General features: G+C 42.3%; 3 protein-coding genes and 1 long non-coding RNA gene across 5 annotated transcripts; 1 reads left to right on the top strand and 3 right to left on the bottom strand.

Annotated features, from left to right (window-relative positions):
• Positions 1-458: 458 nt before the first annotated feature.
• fd59A (forkhead domain 59A) lies at positions 459-4,504 on the bottom strand. Its single transcript, XM_032436439.2, has 2 exons — positions 2,475-4,504; positions 459-1,966 (listed from the first exon to the last, which is right to left on the bottom strand). Exons 1-2 carry the CDS (start codon positions 2,825-2,827, stop codon positions 904-906), a joined length of 1,416 nt encoding a protein of 471 aa, XP_032292330.1. The 5' UTR covers positions 2,828-4,504; the 3' UTR covers positions 459-903.
• Positions 4,505-11,567: 7,063 nt separating this feature from the next.
• On the bottom strand, positions 11,568-15,318 carry LOC116650934 (uncharacterized). 2 transcript variants are annotated; one of them, XR_011417025.1, is made up of 3 exons: positions 14,706-15,303; positions 13,453-14,121; positions 11,568-13,374 (listed from the first exon to the last, which is right to left on the bottom strand). It is a non-coding gene; the product is annotated as an uncharacterized lncRNA (long non-coding RNA). The 2 variants fall into 2 exon arrangements; XR_004303939.2 differs by lacking the exon at positions 11,568-13,374 and having other exon boundaries at positions 14,015-14,121; positions 14,706-14,753; positions 14,981-15,318.
• inaD (inactivation no afterpotential D) lies at positions 14,092-18,237 on the top strand. Its single transcript, XM_002050847.4, has 11 exons — positions 14,092-14,267; positions 15,603-15,763; positions 15,815-16,004; positions 16,058-16,236; positions 16,302-16,748; positions 16,811-16,963; positions 17,021-17,092; positions 17,145-17,256; positions 17,309-17,448; positions 17,510-17,806; positions 17,868-18,237. The coding sequence occupies exons 1-11, from the start codon at positions 14,225-14,227 to the stop codon at positions 18,057-18,059; spliced, it is 1,986 nt and encodes a 661-aa protein (XP_002050883.2). The 5' UTR covers positions 14,092-14,224; the 3' UTR covers positions 18,060-18,237.
• RpL23 (ribosomal protein L23) lies at positions 18,113-19,319 on the bottom strand. Its single transcript, XM_002050846.4, has 4 exons — positions 19,181-19,319; positions 18,965-19,048; positions 18,775-18,902; positions 18,113-18,381 (listed from the first exon to the last, which is right to left on the bottom strand). Exons 1-4 carry the CDS (start codon positions 19,191-19,193, stop codon positions 18,184-18,186), a joined length of 423 nt encoding a protein of 140 aa, XP_002050882.1. The 5' UTR covers positions 19,194-19,319; the 3' UTR covers positions 18,113-18,183.
• Positions 19,320-19,517: the final 198 nt, after the last annotated feature.

Consider the following 19,517-nt stretch of genomic DNA (forward strand, 5'->3'; position numbering starts at 1 on the left):
GAGATAAGTAAAAAATAACAATTAATAAAGTGTAGGCAACTGCAGATCACCAGATAATTTTATACCATTTTTTCATCCGACAATTTTCTTATTTCCGAAACTATCTGGACTTTAATGGAAAGATGTATTAGATTATAATTCCACTTACTCTCATATTTAACAATACTTACAAATTTGATTGAAAATGAAAAATAGACGTTTTCTAATTATACATTTTATTAAATTTTCAATAACATCAGCAAATTTCTTAGAATCTACTCTATAGTTAATAGTGTTTTATGTGCTGAGCGCCTTGGCATTAAATACAATATAGTTACACACACACGCGCACACACATGTGCTCTACATACTAGAAATATGTACTTTTCTATATATATATATTTATACATATATATATATGTGTGTGTATGTATGCTCGTTCCTGTCGGATCCCGAGCATAATGCATATGTATGTACTATATTTTTTACAATTCAAGTGGACTCGCGTTTTGTTTTTTTTTTGGTCGCATTAAAATTTCGTGCTGGCATAAAAGTATCTCGAATATGCATCTACACTACAAAACTTTTGACACTCAATATTAGAAAATCGCCATAAATTGAAATTGTTTCGAAGTTATCGAAACAGATCTCTTTGCTAAAGCAGAAATATGTTTTGAAATTGAGAATTTTGGATTTTCTAAAACGTAGCTCAAGTTTTTGTTTAGTGTACATGCTGTCGGACATATGGAGGGAGGAATACATGAGTAGTCGTTTGTCTAGATGCATTCCGTGTATACCGCAAACTACAGCTAATGTTTACAACGTTCAGACGAGGTGTTAAAATATGCTTAGATCGTAATCGTAACTGAAATCACTTTAATATACACAAGCAGATGGCGCACCGTTCCGTCCCGGCTGAACTAACTAATCACTGGCCGCACCATCGCTGTGCCCGTGTCCGATGAGCGTCTCGATGCGAAAGTCCTTGGCCATGGTCTGTCTGGCGCATCTCAGATTGGCGGGCTCACTGTTCATGTGCAGCAAGGTCGTCCTGGTGAGTGTGTTCCTGTGCATGGCCACCTTGGGACTGGACGTAATCGCGAGCGAACTGTTGGATGCCTCCGTCTGATCGAAGAGCATCGCATAGGGCGAATTGCGCTCCGGCTCGGGATCTGGATCGCGTGTAATGGCCTCTGTGGCCACATCTAAACGATTGGGATTTGTGCACACCGAATCCACGGAGTCCGATATATGCGAATCCTGTTCGTGCTCATTGGCGCTTTCCACATCAATTTTATCGCACGACGTATCGTCTCCCTCCCCGTCCCCCTCCCCATCCACTTCATCGTTGTACACATTGAGATCCGTATAGTTGGCTCGCTCGGCATATTCGGCTGCACCAAGGCCAGCCGCAGCGGCGGACACATCGAACGCATAAGGATTTTTGTACTTGTTGGCTCTGCTGGCATCGCCGGCGGCGCTGCCGCTGCTGGCTGGAGGCAGTGGGTCCACGGGCTCCGTTCGGCGGTTGATGAACGACAGACGATCGAACTTCTCGCTGTTGTTCTGGTAGAATGAAGCCTCCGCATTGGCAAAGAAATTGAATTTTTTATCCACACGCAGCGCCGTGTCGAACACATCGCTGGGCGTGTGCATCACATCAAAGTCGCGACTCCCATTGAAGTTGGGCACATTGAAGTGCACCGGCACCAGCGGCACCGGCTTCCGTATCCAGAACGGCGACAGTGTCCCAAAGACGGCGGGAAACGAGAAGCGCTGCATGGCTGGCGCACGTTTGTACCGCTTCCGTCGGCGCAGGAAGCTGCCATTGTCGAACATGTCCTCGGCCAGGGGATCCAGTGTCCAGAAATTGCCCTTGCCCGGATTGCCCGGCTCGCGCGGCACTTTGATAAAACAATCGTTCAGACTGAGATTGTGGCGAATGGAGTTCTGCCAAGCTGGGAACTTGTCCTTGTAGTACGGAAAACTGCAATAATCAAGGTAATTGTCATATTAGAGTGAAAGATTTTTTATATTTTAGATCGCTTGTATAAGATATCGATCAATATATACCTGATCGAGATCTGCCTGTCTATTCAACTATTAGATATTAGATTTTTAGCCAAGTGATGGAAGAATTAAATGCGGCATATCACATAAATAAGCCGAAAGAAACGAACCTTACGAAAAATATTGTTTGAGAATTTCAGAAAAATGATTTCAAGAACACAACAAATTAACTCTTATTTCATCGATTCACTGTCAAATAGATCCAATCGGAAAATAGGTGAAAAACTATCTCGTATTAGCTGATGAATCCACACAATAAAATCCACATTTTTTTGAGTACAGATGAATCACAAAAATTTATTTTATATATTTATTTATATTTCAATATTTTTTGATTCCGATATTCCAAAGAGGCTGCTTTTCAAAACCGAGTTTCTTAATTTAAGCTAGAATTCAGGCTGTTTTTTTTTTCTGAGTGTACTTACCGGGACATGATGAAATCACATATTCCACTGAGTGTGAGTTTCTTGTGCGGCGACTGAAGTATGGCCATGGTGATCAGGGCAATGTAGGAGTACGGCGGCTTCACCAAGGGGCCGCCGGTGCCAGCGCCGCCGTTGACGTTGCCGCCGCTGCTGTTGTTGTTATCGCCGCTGCTGCTGCCGCCGCCGGCGGGCGTGGACTCAAAATCGCTGTCATCGCAGATCATGGACATTTCATCCGCAGCGGCGGCGGCGGCTCGCGAGGCTGCGACGCCGCCGCGCTGGCCCTTGTGCGGTGGGGGGGACTGGGAGGCGCAGTCGTGCAGGGCGTGCATGGGATCCGTGCTGGTGTGCATGCCTTTGATGTTTAGATCTTACAATTCTCTAACTATCTTGTACACTGCACCAAACTGAGCTGTCCTTGTATTTGTAGTTGTATTTGTATTTGTAGCGTATTTATTTATGCTAATGAAGTGCTTAACTTATAAATAGGACGTAACACTTGTTTGACTATTTCTCAGGAACTGATTAATGCGCTTTTTTTCACTTGATTTTCTTAGATATTTCTCAACACGAATTTTAACTGTGCAACGCGACTTCCGATTCCGTTACCGTTGCATTTACCGTTTCCGCTTGTATTGAACTCGAGTTGGAAACTTGTCACAGTTACGACTTTGCGACTTGGTCTGACGCGTCATCCGTCGGTTTGTCTGTTTTAGGCGGAATCCTTTTGCCAAATGTTAACTGAATCGCAACGAAAACGAAAATCTTCTCGCCCGAAATGTTTTTCTACATAACTCAAACATTTATTTATCCAAAACCGCTGCCGCTCTCGCTTCCATGAGCTTTTGTCGGCGCTGCTATGTTTTCGTATCTCGAATAACTGTGATTCTACTGTCGACGTCGTCGTCGCTGTCGCAGCAGCCGTAGTCGTTGTCGTTGTCGTTGTCGTTGTCGACATTGCTGCCGTCAACGCCAGCAGCATCAGCAGCGCAGTCGGCGCCAGCGTCAGCGCAGTCAGCAGAACCGTTCATGCCAGAGCGAGATGGAGATAGGCTTTGCGTCTGCTCTCAGCAGGGGATGACTGAGATTGTAAACCAATCTACGCACCCCCAATCAGGAGCCAGGGGCTAGGCAGGGGCCGAGGCAGTCGCTCTCGCACACACACACACACACACACATACACACACCCATACGACAACGTAATAACATAAAATGGTGGAGTGCTGCTTGCTGTAAATGTGATATTTGTGTTTTCCTCTCCAACCATTGTGTAACGCGGGCGCGGACGCAAATTGGCAGGCGACGTCGACGCCAGCGACTGCAGAAGCCAAAACTCATGGCGTGCCCCTCCGTTGCGCTACCCGCGCTCGCCTACATGCTGACTATGGGCAACATTTTCTCAAATTTAGATACCTTTTGCAGCGTTGACGTCGTGGCTCTTAATAATGTTTCATTATGTCAGCCGCACTCGCACGCACACACACTCACACACTTGCTGCCTTATTATGTGTGTGTGTGTGCGTGTGCGTGCTGTACTAGTATGCGCTCTCGTTCAAATGTTAGCATTTTTATGTGCGAATGTTTTTCTAACCGTATGTCGGGCGTTCTCGTTCTCGTTTCAGCTCAGTTCGTTTGAGTACCCCGCCGCACCCGCGTCCCTCGCTCGCAGCCAATGCGCCATTTTCGCAACATCCTTAACACAATTGGGGGGTATTTTGTATATGTATGTGTGTGTGTGTGTGTGTGTGTGTGTGTGTGCATTATTTCTCTTTTTCATTTTCGCTGTTTTTGTTCTCTAGTTGTTAGACATTATTGTTGCTGCTGTTGTTGTTGCTGTTGCTGTTGCTGCCGTTCGCTTTCTTCCCTTTTCAAATTAAACATTCAGTAGTCAGTTTTATTTGTTGTACTTTGTTCAAATTAGTTTTCAGTTTTGCGGAAGTTGCTGGCACACAAACACACACACACACACACACATACAGACACTATCGTAGCTAAACAATAATGGTGGCTGGCAGCTCCATCCGCCCCCGCCCCCCCTATCCCCTCGCTTGACAGGACAATATTGATATCGTTTCTTTCCCCTTGCATGATTTTCATTATTCTATTTTCTTTTGCTCAACCCATCTTTCCTATTCCCATTTCCCGTCGCTTCCCATTCGCTATCCGAAAAAAAAAAATCAAAATCACTTGGCTACACTTACAAATCACTGATTTTTAGTCAACGTTATGGGCGTGGTAACGCCCCCCGCTCTGCCTTTGTATACGTCTCTATGTGTGTGACTTGTGTGTGTGTGTGTATGTGTGTTCGTCTAAGGCAAGCTTTATTGGGTTTGGGAAAGGACTCGCTGCCGTTGTGCAATCCAGTTGTGGTAAATTTATTGCGGATTTCCTTTGTCTTTTTACGAGCTCAGATGGACATCCAAGCAAACTCCGAGTTTCAATTTCAAAGAAGTAATAAACGAGCGCTTCTCAAAAGCCATTGATTTGGATGCCGCTTTAATGGCAATTATTACAAATGTGATTTTCCAGTTCTATTCCGATGACTAAACAGAACTGAAAATGGCGCCATAAAACATGGGAAAAGGACAGATTTCGGTTATACGTTCAGCTAAGACGACTTAAATAACGAATAGCCCACAAAAATTGGATTTATTTGATAAGCACTATCGAGTTTGCAAATGTTTCTGCAATGCAACAAAGCTAACTGTTCTTTTGACATAGTCTAAATTTTGTTTAGTAGTATTAAATAATTGACAATATTGATAGCTTATACTGTTACTATTTCATTATACAAAGGCATTACTAAAGAATATGAAAATCGCATAGAAAGGCGTTTAAGGTATTGGAGAGGCAGAGAGAGTTTGAGAAAGAAGGCCGATAAAGAGACAATAAGAGGGAGAAAGGGTGAAAAAAGTTAACTAGATATGAATTTTAGCTAATATAAGTATTGTCTTTTGCTAGAAGAATGAGAATTTCGAATTCTCCCGTTTCTTTTATTTGGCGTTTGCCTTGTTTTTAAAATAATTATTTATAAATAATATATTAATATTTTGAATTTTATAGAAGAATATACAAATTGTATAATAAATAAACAAATAATAAAAAATATTCTCATAATCTTTTAAACGATATTTATATTTTTTAATTTCACATATCTGATAAATATATTATTATTATGCTGAATTTGGGAACAGACAGAAGGTAACAACTTTAACTCAATCAAATATACTTATTCTCAAGAAGAAAAACGATTGCAATCAGGCCGTCAGGCCGTATGTTCTTCGATCTCAAAGATTTTAAGGGGCAAACTCTTTCAAATGAGCCTTCTTCTGAGATCAAGCCCATTTGCAGCGATTACAGGGTATATTTATAACATATTTATAGGTTTAACAATATGGTGCCTGGCTACAGATATCCTATGGTCTATTTCCACTTGCCTAAGCACATTAACTGCTCTAAGTACACCAACAGTTGCCATAGCTGCGCTCACTTGGAGTTTTTGATGGCACCCCAGCCATTGGCTTGGCTAAGTATAACGACCCATATCCATGCCGAATCCTCTGCGGCAGCCCCTGTCAATCTACGGTTAATCATCGCTTAAGCACAGCATGCAACTGGGACGGAACGGGTCGGGACGGGGGGTTTGCTCAAGTTGAGCGATGCGTTTAAGCTTTGGAGGGGAACAATTAACTTATGCGCAAACAATAACGCCAAAGAATGCACGCTGACAGGAACCAGTCAGCCAGTCAGCCAGGCAGCCCGTCAGCCATGGCAGCAGGGATGTCGCATCCTGCTTAGGGGGCTGCGGTATGATCCAGCAATAATCCTTCTTTTGTCAGCAAATTTATTGCTAGCAAACAAACACGCCGCCCAAAAGGATATGCCAAGGATACAAATATATATATATATACGGACGTAGAGTTGGGCGATGCGACTTTTGGGCGCACACATTTTTATTGCGAAATCTGCAAAAGGCAAATAAAAGATTTGACACTCGAATTGCTTTGACGAAGCGAACACAATGGCAACTCAACTGAGACAATGGCAACGTTTTTGGGCTCCACTAATTTGCGCCGGTCCTCGTCCTTTTCCCAGCCATTGATATCCTGCCACCTGCCACCTGTCTGAGGCAGCAAGATCGCAAAGGCAAACACACGCACACTTCAATGGCTGTTGGCCAGGTTTAATGGCAGCTCTTCTTATGTCATTATTAAATCTTTGAAGTATCTGCAGCATAAAAAAGCGGCAACACACACTTGAATACTTGAGTGACGCTCAATTTGATGGACAAGCAGCAGCAGGAATCAACCCCTCAATGCGAAAAATCACAGCAGGCACACGAACAAATTGCACAACTGCAGCCAGGACCTCAATCTCAACCGCAATCGTTCAGCTCAGCTCAGCGCGCACACACACACGCACACACACACACACACACACACACATTTACAGGCTCAGCGCCCAGCTACAAATCGCTTCAACCTGCCTGCACGGCAAAAACAAGTGGCAAAGTATAACAAAGGAGTCCGAGCTGAAATATTTTACGCTCGATTTATCCGCTTTCAGGCTGTTATCGAGTGGCTTGAGGGGGGCAGGTGGGGTGGCAGCAAGTGCCATGCTGTTTGAGTCTCATTTCATTCATTTGTTCATTTGATGATGATCACAATGATGATAATGATGATGATGATGATGATGATGATGTTGATGATTCTGGTGCGCTTAAGCCTCTTGTTTGGCGGCAATAAAAATCGAGCCGTGAGCTCGGGCTCGGGCAGAGCCCAGCACAGCCCTAACCCACCCCGGCAGGATGTCAATTTCTCAATTCATAAATAAAACCCAAAGCCCTTTGAATGTGTCAGCACAAGTGTGGAAATTACAACCATGCCCATCCATGGGCATGGGCTGATTGGAGTGGCCTCTATGCCTGTGTATGTGCCGCACAGTGCTGCCCAACTGTTGTTAGCGCAGAAAGTAGCTGAAACCAGTGTTAAAAAACAGCTAAAAATATTTGATTTAGCTTGCAGAGCAGAAGCTGGCTAGCTGGTCTACAGCTTCCATTATTGCACAAAATATTATAACTATAAATATTTAATCTTAAGATTAGAATTGCAATATCATTTTAGTCGCCTTTTAAGGTCAAAAGGTTAACTAAAATATGAAAAAATAAACACTAATCCAATTGAAACTTATATTGAAAAGGGAAAAAGGCTGCTTATTTTAAATGCTTCCCCTCTGAAAACAGCTAAATTCAGCTTTAAAAAAGCCAAACGGACAGCACTATGTATGTATCTTGAATGGGTTTGGATTGCACTGTTTTATTGTTGTTTATTTGCCGCCGCCGCCTAAACCGCACATGCCTCGCCCTGACTACCCACACCCGCCCTCTTGCTCTCTCACCCCACCCCCTCTCTCTCGCCTCTCCACTCGCTGCGAACCGCCAAATAAGCCAAAGGATTTGCGCGTCTGCGGGCGCGGATATGCTGCGACTTGAGTTTTGGATTGCTTTGCATGCTCGCAGGCACACTTGGATCGCATTAAGTTGATTTATTATGCACTGAAAGAATTCAATTAAGTAGGATGATTGTCACTTGTCCGTATGCCATGAAACCGGGCATAAACTCATACGGTTTTATGTGCTTTGCCTCGGTTTATTTCGTCCTGGCTTAATTTGTGGGGCGTGATTATTTGGACAGTTGTTAATAGTTGTGCACTGATCTTTTCGCCATTCGGCCAGGGCACGCACAAGCCGGGATAATCATTTATTTGTTTTGACTGATAAAAGGCTAAACAGCTAAAGTCAAACAGCAAAACATTTATTTATTAACCCCGAGACAGGTAACCCTTACTGTAATTAACTACAAAAATTAATAAGTTCTCCCCAATTGAATAAAAGTGGCCGGGCCTAACTGTTTAAGGGATGCAGTACCATTTACCTGACGTGCCTTTGATCTAGTCTAGATGATGGGATATCTAGTCCGGAGATGGATGACCCACGAGAGGTTCGTGATTGGAGTAACCCCTTGTCGTTTCCCAGATGTCCGGGAGATAGCGGAGATGCGGGAAAAGAATCGTTAGGACACCTTTACACCAATCTGTATGATGGGGCAAGCACATGAGATGAGAGTTTCACTTGACGGGAACACCAGTCCGAGCTTTATCCAAGATTTCGTTTGAGGAATAAAGTTCCCTCAGCCCCATATATCAATGGAGGCAAATTCTAAGAAGTTTTCATTCGCGCTTAACTATGATAAGATGTTATTTTTAAAATAGAGAATATGATTAAAATATGTACCTTTTACAGCTAACAAGTTGGCCTTAACAAATCGTTTGCCCAAATTTATTCAGAATAGAAAAATGGCATTCGTTAAAATGCGGAAGAAGCTTCTCATTCACTTATACAACAATTAAATATACCTTAAAATATATTTAGAATATTAAGAACAAAGGCTATCTAAGAGAACATAAATATTAAGAGATTTGACTTGAAGATTGTTCTATTGAAGATTTTATCTATGAATAGACACTAAAGCCAATCTGGCTTGCTCAAACTGAGCCGCAGCAAATGTTAATTTAAAAAATAACTTTAAAGTTAAGAAAAGAAAGAAAAAGTGCGACTGAATTTGTCTAACCATATTTGACAAATGCCAATATTGGGCAGAGATCTAATATAGCGCATTATTTCTATGCGACAATATGCACAACTTGACATATTCTCAGTAGAACGGGCGCGTTTAGATGTAAATTAGAAAAATGGATTGATTTACTAAAACTTTACAAATTATAAAAATAGGTTGCCGAAGCTAACCCAAAGGCCAGCAATTGGTGCGAGCTGTCAACCGAAAAACAGGCAATATTTATTTCCTGGTTTTTAGCCCAACTTAAGGCTATAATCATTCTAAAAGTATTCGTTAAATAAGGAGATGAATCTGTTTGCAGTTTGGGCGAAACTCTTATTAGATTTGTAAGTTTTTTAATAAAAAGCACTCGAGCTATCCGCAACAATGAAATCTTTCCGTTCGAGCACTCAAAGTGCAACCGCGCCGTAAAGTGTTTAAATTGAATGCAAACATATTAGCAAGGGTTTCCTGGTTCCCTGTAGAGAGAGAGACACCTAATAACTTCTTGCCGGGCACGTGGCGGGCGTGTGTCCTTTAACGGGTGTTAGGTAATTCACACTTCCTGCCAGGACAACGGGCCAAACGTGGACAGCAGACGGGGCCTGGGATGTGTGGAATTTCATTAAATAATCGTTAGTGTAAATCAATTTGTTAGATCAAAGTACGCGCAGCGCGAAGAAGACGGCGACAGAGGGCAGTTTTTTGCTTTGCATGGGCGACATGACGACAAATGAAAAGAAAATATGCGCAGGATGCAGGACATAACCGATGCCATTGATGCTGATGATAATGTTGCTGATATTACCAATTTGTGCTGCAAATAAAAGCCATACAACAAATATTTGCGATTGCATTGATGACAAAATTACAAAAGATTTGCACGTGCCGCCAACCGCGAGACTCGAAGTGTGAACACGTGCGGGACTATCCGTGTCCAAAAATCAACAAAATGGAGCGCAATATAAATAGAACGAGCCGGATGCGAACTGGAGGGGCAAACCCCAAAAACAGATTCAATACAAAATCTACTCATAGTTATTCGAGTGCCGCTCTAATATATATTAAATGCAGCTGGAATCTATGAAAAGCTTCACTGCGATAATCGCATTAGGTATTTATCGTCATCCTTGGGCACAGTAAATAGAATCAATCCGAGCTGCAGGGAGTTCGGGCTCATTCAATTGTCTGTCCTGTGAAAAGTACAAGCGTTTGAAATTTAATTTAACGCATTTACATGCGGCTTAAGATTTCAGAGCTACAGGGCATGGTAAACAAATCAAATATATTTAGGAGTAGAAACTCAAACAAGGGGCGGCGACTGATGTCGACAGATCCAAATGAAATTTGCTTTTCGGCAGCAGAAACGCACTTGATATAAGCCCAGGCCAGGTTGAGGAACATATCTGCATCTGCGACCCTGCGCACATGCTGCCAGTCCTGGACGTAGGGTGGCAGATGATCCTCCTCCTGCTGCTGCTCCCTGTCCGCCTGCCTTGTCCTTGTGCTGCTGCTGCTGCTGCTGCTGTGGTGGTGGTGGCTGTCAGCGAGTTAAAAACTCAATATTTGAATAACTTACTACCGTGCGAGTGAACTTTGAGGCGCACTCGAGCCAAGGGCTTAGGGCAGTGGCTACAGTAGCTGCGGCAGCGTGTCCCTCTACCGTGTGCAAAAGGACAATTATTTGTTTATGCGTTGTCATTTAAATTGAGTTTTAATGTTGACAACAATCCCGTTCCGGCGTAAAATTGACCAAAAAGAATTCAATTGTGTGCCGTTGTGATTACAAACAATTGCACACAGATACAGAAAGAAGCTGCAGATACATTTGGATATCCCAGGCACAGATACTAGATAGAAGCGCGCACTTACGGCTGACATGGAGCAGGGACAGCATCGATGTCATTTATGTGGGCACCATTATTTGCTCTATCACGTGCACATTTAAAAGTTATGAGCCCATTACGGCCGTAGTAAACACAAATATCCATAATCCGTACCACGGGGCATGCCACATCCCATCCCCGTTGGCTGCTTATACTTATACTACACATGTACGCGTAATTGTTTGTCGATGTCCTCGACTGTCGTGAGAATATTCAGTTGGCTCTTAGCCTGTCCTGCTCCTGTTCCATGTCCTGTTCGCTTTGTTTTGTTTTAGTGCCTTTTATTGCTCTTGAGGGGCGCCTGTTGCGTACGATTCTTCCATTCAAATGGAATACTTTCAGGCTTTTCGCCTGAGTGTGTGCTTAAGGTGTTTGTATTTTTCATGCGGATATTATTAATAAATTTATAAAAATATATTTTTAATTATTTCTATATTATCAAGCGAATTTTAAGCGATGGGACGTATTATGTACACATATTCAAGTGACGCGTTTGTATTTGTATTTGTATACAAATTTGTATTTTTCATGCGGATATTATTAATAAATTTATAAAAATATATTTTTAATTATTTCTATATAATCTAGCGAATTTTACTCGATGGGACGTATTATGTACACATATTTAAGTGACGCGTTTTTTAAATTAATCTCTAAAGTAAAAGTTATATTCTTTATAGCCTAACTATTTACTAGTACTAGCTAGTACGGCCTCTAATTTAAACAATAATTAAAACGCTTTCACCTTGTTGTTATTGTTATAAAAAGTCTAAGGAGATACGCAATAATTAGTAATCAGTTTTTGTCGCAAATAATTATTTTGGACTCATTATTTTGACTCATGTATAAAATATAATATCATAATAACTGATACTTTAATAAATTGGTAACATTGATACAAAACTTTAGGAAATGATTATTTCTCAACGATTATAGACAATTAAAATGTAGAAAGTTTTCACAGTCAGAGACCTCAGCTCCGTGATTTACTTATCATTCCTAGCTGAGAATATTTAAATGTATTTAGTGGGAATCCAAGAAGAAACTTTTTTACTTGTCAAACAAACAAAAAATTGTTGTGAAAGTTATTTTCTAAGAAATTAAAAGATAAATTCAAGCCAAGGCATTAATCAGGTTAATAAAGCCATTAAGAGCAGTTGGGGCTGTGCCAATAAACAAAATTTATAACGAGTTTCTGCCAGCTGAAGTGTTTTTGCGCAAAAACTGTAATTTTTATTCATTTCCAGGACGCACTCAGAAGTGGCTGCTAAACGATTATTAGCAATTTGATATAACTGCATGTAAGTACAACACGAGAACAAGTCAACAACGAATCCACACACACACACAAATATATATACATGCATGTGTATATGTACACGTGTAGCTACTTACATAAGAGCATAGCGCGTTGCTGTTGTCTCTATAGGTGTGTGTGTGTGTGTGTGTGTGTGTGTGTGTGTGTGTGCGACAGCAAACAGTAGAAAATCACTTCAGTTAACTAAATCGTCGCAACAACCATGCGCCGACTGCGGCGCAGCGCTTACAGAAGGATGCTGCTCAAAGTGAGAGACAGCAACAGCGATAAAGAACAAAGCGCTCTCATATACACACACACACACACACAGGCTCACACATTGTTGACAGCGGCCATTGCGAAAGGCGTGCCAGCAAGGAGCCAATAGCCAATCAGCGTCCAGGCTATGCTACGTGACAGCAGCAGCAGCAGCGACAACGCAACAGCGACGTCAGCAGCGCTGCTCTGGCAATAGAAAGAGAGCGAGAGCGAGAAAGAGAGAGAGAGAGCCGAAACAGAAGCTGCGGCCGCCATTTGCCGTTGCGGATGCGTGCAGCGCTGAAAGTTAAGCTCATTGCCATATTTTTGCTTTTCAACTGGTTTTTCATTTTTTTGTTCATTTTGTATTATTTTATTATTTTTTTTTTTGCCTTCTGGTTTTTGCGTTCTGCTCTGGTCCCGGGTGCTGTGTTCTCTTTTGAATTTACTTTACTAACAAAACATGACTGTTGGGAGGCAAAAAGGAAATTGTTTTATCAAATGGGTTTCCTTACGCTTTTTTATTATGAAATTAATTTTCAACAACGTTTCGTCGTCGTCCCTGGCTGACCCCTTCCCACCATTTACATATAATGTTATCCAGCGTACATATGTATAAGTAATTCCCCCGCTTTATGCGCGCGCGTCTCTGTTGACTCTCGCTCAGAATACGCTTTGCATTGCACCACACAATATTCATATCCCTTGAAGCATTTAATGGAAATGTTTGCGTAGCTTTGTAGCCCAGTGTAGTCCACCTCACCTCTCCGTGCTCTGTTCTGCTCTGGTCTGGTCGGGCCGGGCTCTTCGCATTAAAATGCAAATCTTGATTATGCATTTAAGTTCTGAGTACAAATTAAATTCATTTATGTGGAGTTACGACAGGATATATAACGATCCCATTAGCTTTTCAATCTCCTTACCATACGCTTCCAAGTATGTAATTATATTCTTTTCAAACATGTTCGTGCTTATGCGCTTGTGTATTTTGTACAATAGAACCAGCTAAAATCGATGGGCATTTGGCATATGGACAGCACTTGATGGGCTTCCATTTACGGAGTGCTGACTTTTCCATTGACTAAATCGCACTAACAAATTAATATTGTAATAAATGCCAATCAAGATGCCGGCAACTAAACGCAGTCTTGTCTTTATTTGGACTGAATGTTATGAGTGAAATGTAGATGTGTGTGTGTGTGTGTGTCTGTGTGTGTGACTGCGTCATAGATGCCAATTTACCGCAACAAGCAGCGAAAGTTACTCAATGCAATTGAAGCCAATGTGAAATGCGATGATAAATCAATAACACTGTGCTACAGGAAAACTAATTCTACGACTAAAAGGAAATTGCATAGCGAAATGCTTCTTTTTTTTTGCATGCTCTTAACTTATTTAACAAACATTTTATTTGCCTTTTACAGAATGCCATTTTGCTTCACGGTCACAGCTCTTGTTGCGCAGTGTAATCGATACGAAAATCAGACTCAAAATAGAATAGCCACTAAGTCAGTTAGCAAGAATGCCAGACAGCTAATTGTAAAATCAGTTTAGGCGCGATTTTCAATGGGCTCGCTGCAAAAAGCTCACAGCTAAAAATTAAAGAGAAATATAAAAAACCAAGAATTACAAATTTCATGTTGAGCGCTTGACGTAGCTGCATCTTTAAAATAATTATATATAACTTAATTAATCATGGTTCAATACCAAGGGAATGCCGGTGCCGGTGGCGGAGCTGGTTAGTACTCCACGACATAACAATTCAATCCAATTACAAATTTATATAAGAGCTCCGGATATGCCTTTGGCGTGTTAGTTATGTGCATACTTGCCTAATTATATAAGACATGAGACAATGTGCTTAACAGTTCATGGGATCTATCAGAATTTTTTATGCTGAAATACTATGGATATAATATGAACCTGACTCTACTTTGTGTTGAAACGTTTTTCTAATATAGAATTGATTTTAAGATTTGCCTGCGACTGAATATTATGCACAGCTTTAAATTTACTTAAAGCCAGAGCATGCCAAGCCTAAGAGTATTTAAAAATATATGTATATTGTTAACAGTATATTTGAATTAGCCATATTAAATATATTACCAGGCTGTAATCCTTGCTCTGGTCTGAATTATTTTCTCATTTGTATGTGAATATGTAATTATGTACTTACCCAAAAAATGTACAGGCACACAATAGGAGAGCGTCAGAATGTATATCGCTAAAAATGCAAAAGAAATGGAGAATATATTTAGTATAAATAAGAGAGATAGAGAGAGAGAGTAGAAAAAGAGAGCGAGTAAAGAGAAAAAGAGGAAGAGAAGATGGACAGAGAGTGGGGGAGAACGGGGGCTAGAGCGGAAGAGAGAGAGCGCGAGGGAAACAGCGAGTGAGAGTTAGAGCACAAATATAATTTAACACCAAATGTTAATGTAACACTTTACTTACTAGCAAAGCATGAAGAACTGCGAGGCCTACTTGAATTTATGAGAATCGCGTAGTAGAGCACTGTTCAAAAATACGTTGCTTCAGGCTTACAGCCCAGCGGACAGCAAGTATGCGGGAACATACGCATACCCAATTCATACATACGAGCATACATATGTATACATGCATACATATATACATACATACATATATACATGCATACATACGTGCATAGCTGTATTGTTATTGACACACGCAAACACAAAAATAATGATAAGTTTGGCAAGACCAATGTTCACTTCACACACCACTTACAATCCAAGCATAGGGAACTGCAAGGCCTACATGAATTCATGAGAATCGCGTAGAAGAGCAATATTTTAAAAATATTTTTTTTATGCTAGTTTGCAGCGTTGGCATAAGAGATTTTCACACATATATATGCATATGTACATACATTTTACAGATATGAAAACAAAGATTAATTACTCATGACAATCGCATAGTAGGGCGATTTAGGAAAAATATTTTATTAATGTGCTGGGGGAAAGGTTTTTGAAAGATATGATACTTCGCTTTTAATGTTTTCGTCTATCCTTCTCTCTTTCTCTCTCTGTCTCTCCAACATCCTTGTGTTTTGCAGACCACATGCACATGGTGACTTTGGATAAAACGGGCAAGAAATCATTTGGCATTTGTATTGTACGCGGCGAGGTGAAGGATTCGCCGAACACGAAAACGACTGGCATATTTATAAAGGGTATTGTGCCCGATAGTCCCGCTCATCTCTGTGGTAAACTAAAGGTCTGTAGCTGAGGGTTTAAAATAAATTGGATAACAGCGCTGCATTCGCAGGTTGGTGATCGCATCCTTTCGCTGAACGGCAAGGATGTGCGGCACGCAACCGAACAGGCGGTCATTGATCTGATCAAGGATGCCGATTTTAAGATCGAGCTGGAAATCCAGACATTTGACAAGAGCGATGAGCAAAACAAAAATGATCCACGCAATGGCTACATGCAGGCCAAAAATAAATTCAATCAAGGTAGAATCTGGTCATCTAATATATATGCGGCTTGACTCACACGTTTCTCACAGATCAAAGTTCCAGCAATACTATGGGCACGGTCAGGCAGCCGACCGTACGGAACGATCCTAGACGCAATCCAGCCTTTTCGGCCTCCACACGGGTCAAGCACGTGCCGACCAACAACGACGACGATGATGAGGATACGCGCGACATGACCGGACGCATTCGCACCGAAGCGGGCTACGAGGTTAGTGGAGCTACATATGGTATATATATAAACATCTTTTATAACAATCGATTCCCTCTTCCCAGATTGATCGCGCATCGGCGGGCAACTGCAAGCTAAACAAGCAGGAAAAGGATCGCGACAAGGAGCAGGAGGATGAGTTTGGCTACACCATGGCCAAGATCAACAAGCGCTATAACATGATGAAGGATCTGCGCCGCATCGAGATCCAGCGGCAGGGCAATGTACCGCTGGGCATCGCTCTGGCCGGCCACAAGGATAGACAGAAAATGGCCTGCTTTGTGGCTGGCGTCGATCCGAATGGGCTGCTGGCCAGCGTGGATGTGAAGCCGGGCGACGAGATCGTCGAGGTCAATGGCAATGTGCTCAAGAATCGCTGCCACTTGAACGCCTCCGCCGTGTTCAAGAACGTCGACGGGGAGAAGCTCGTGATGATCACATCACGCCGGAAGCCAAACGACGAGGGCATGTGCGTCAAGCCCATCAAGAAGTTCCCAGCATCCACCGATGAGGCTAGCTAAAACCAAGTCATCCTTTGCATTCTTTTGCTCAATAACTTCTATTTCATTTGCAGACGAAGTTCATCTTTGACCAGTTCCCCAAGGCGCGCACGGTGCAAGTGCGCAAGGAGGGCTTCCTGGGCATCATGGTCATCTACGGCAAGCATGTCGAGGTGGGCAATGGCATCTTCGTCTCCGATTTGCGCGAGGGCTCCAATGCAGAGGCGGTAAGTGACCCTGCACCCCGTCCTCTGTCCACATAATTCACTTGCAAATCCTTTCAGGCGGGCGTCAAAGTTGGCGACATGGTGCTGGCCATTAACCAGGATGTGACACTGGAGTCGAACTACGATGAAGTAAGTCTGACTAATGGTAATTAAATACTAAGACTTATATACATTCCCATAGGCGACCGGACTGCTGAAACGCGCCGAGGGCGTGGTGACCATGATACTGCTCACGCTCAAGAGCGAGGAGGCCATACGTTCCGAGCGCGAGGCAGAGGAAAAGAAGAAAGAAGGTAAATATTCCGATCGCAATATTTAATAATTATTTACTTGGTGAATCCCCAGAGGCCAAAAAGGAGGAGGAAAAGCCACAGGAACCCTCTATAGCCGAAATAAAGCCAAACAAAAAGATACTCATCGAGGTGAAGGTCGAAAAGAAACCGTTGGGCGTTATAGTGACTGGCGGCAAGAACAACAACGTGAAGGTATGTGTGCACACTCCACTCCACTCCAGATTTCATTACTATACACTAACTTCCTTTACAGACTGGTTGTGTCATAACACACATTTATCCGGAGGGCGCCTTGGCCGCGGACAACCGCCTGAAGATCTTTGATCACATTTGCGATATCAACGGCAGGGCGGTGCATTGCGAGAGCATGACCACGTTGAAGGTGCATCAACTGTTTCACATGACCTATGAGAAGAACGTCAACTTTACGGTTTTCCGGGCCGATCCGCCCGAGTTGGAGAAGTTCACTGTGGAATTTATGAAAAAGAGCGGCAAGGAATTGGGTCTTTCGCTGGTGCCCAATGAACGCGGCTGCACCATCTCCGAAATTGTGAGTAGTTTCATCTGAAAATGGTTTGTTCCAATTGTTGACAGCCTCAACGCTTTTGCAGCTGCAAGGACAATATCCGGAAATCGATGGCAAGCTGCAGCGCGGCGACATCATAACCAAATTAAACGGTGATGCGCTGGAGGGGCTCACCTTCGAGGTGTGCTATGCACTGTTCAAGGGCGCCAACGGCAAGATATCGATGGAGGTGACGCGGCCAAAGCCCACGCTGCGAACGGAGGCGCCTAAGGCATAAGGCTGAACGAAACTCATCCGTGTCCGAGGCAATAAAATAAAACTATTTTAGAGTCAGTTCTAATTTAATAACATCTGGTGTTCCGTTATTGGGTTTATTTCTTGTTGAATTGGGGAACTGTTGCTTATGCTATAGAGCTTGCATTCGATGCGATACGGGGCCACAGATCAGCGCATTCCTTGGCAACGGGCCCGGTTATGGCCGAGCCCTTCATTTCGCCTTTGTTGTTCACAATGACCCCCGCATTATCTTCAAAGTATATAAAAACACCGTCCCTCCTTCTGAACGGCTTACGCTGCCGAATGACCACGGCGGGCATAACCTAAAAATAAACACGCGTTAACAAATAATTAACAAAACACATAAAAACAACAGTCAAGCTAAAATGTTCGCATACTTTGCACGCTTTTTGCACAAAACACATGAGCAGAGTTGCCAATTAACTAAATTTGGCTAAGTGCAGAAATTGTTAGCCGAAAATGGCTTACATTTTGAATTGAATTGAATTTAGCTGTTTTCCGGCTTCTCTTGCATCGTCTTTATTGCTCATTCAGCTATTTTGCTATTGGATTTAGCTTTTTGCAGCGGCAGTTGGCAACACTGCGCAGGAGCGTGCATTGCCCCATTTCCACATGGATTTGTTTATTTTGCACATAAGCGATATGAAGCATGTTTCGCACTTTTCACTTAATTTTTTTGCGCTGCAGACACTCACCTTCTTTCTCAACTCGGGCTTGCCCTTCTTGACGGTGGCCACAAACATGTCACCGACGCCAGCAGCAGGCAGACGGTTCAGGCGACCGCGAATACCATGCACAGCAATTACATACAGGTTCTTGGCACCTGAAAAACAAATGCATATATAGCATTTCACAAATTAAAACTCATTTATGTTTGTGTTTTACCTGTGTTGTCAGCGCAGTTCATAACAGCGCCTACGGGCAAACCTAGCGAGATGCGGAATTTGCCTCCCGCGGTACCACCACGTCCTAATTGACGAAAAACACAAATAATTAGTTAAACACATATATCTGTTTGGGCATTTCATAGTCGCATTGTTATTTTGCATTGATTGGTTGTATTTTTCACTATTTATTCGGATTTAATTTGTTGTAAAATACCTCTCTTCGACATTTTGCTGCTTGTTCGGAACCAAAAGGAAGTAAAAAGAAAGAGCTAGTTCGGTTACCGAACCACAGCCAACTTCAAGTAAATCGTTATCGGTACCAGCAGCGTTGCCACCTCAATTAAGTGAATGGAGCTAGTTTTAGTTCAGCGCTGCCACCTAGTCCAAAATGAACCAATTGAATATTCGATACATTTAAATATTTATGAATATTGTTTTCTTATTAGTTTTTATTATAATATTATAATAAAAAAAAAAATTAACAGATGGGTTTTATAAGATTAACATGAGCCGCCACTTGGTAAAAAATTGTATCTGTCTGCGAAGTTGTT

This window comes from Drosophila virilis, chromosome 5 (genome assembly GCF_030788295.1).
Source record: "Drosophila virilis strain 15010-1051.87 chromosome 5, Dvir_AGI_RSII-ME, whole genome shotgun sequence".
Classification (NCBI taxonomy): domain Eukaryota; kingdom Metazoa; phylum Arthropoda; class Insecta; order Diptera; family Drosophilidae; genus Drosophila; species Drosophila virilis.

Coding starts and splice junctions, on each gene's coding strand:
- fd59A (XM_032436439.2), bottom strand. CDS start 2,827: ATGCACACCAGCACGGATCCCATGCACGCCCTGCACGACTGCGCCTCC. Junction 1,967..2,474: donor TGTGATTTCATCATGTCCCG/GTAAGTACACTC, acceptor TGATTATTGCAG/TTTTCCGTACTACAAGGACA.
- inaD (XM_002050847.4), top strand. CDS start 14,225: ATGGTTCAATACCAAGGGAATGCCGGTGCCGGTGGCGGAGCTG. Junction 16,237..16,301: donor GCACCGAAGCGGGCTACGAG/GTTAGTGGAGCT, acceptor CCCTCTTCCCAG/ATTGATCGCGCATCGGCGGG. Junction 16,964..17,020: donor AGGGCTCCAATGCAGAGGCG/GTAAGTGACCCT, acceptor AAATCCTTTCAG/GCGGGCGTCAAAGTTGGCGA.
- RpL23 (XM_002050846.4), bottom strand. Junction 18,903..18,964: donor GAACTGCGCTGACAACACAG/GTAAAACACAAA, acceptor TTTGTTTTTCAG/GTGCCAAGAACCTGTATGTA. Junction 18,382..18,774: donor AGCCCGAGTTGAGAAAGAAG/GTGAGTGTCTGC, acceptor GTTTATTTTTAG/GTTATGCCCGCCGTGGTCAT.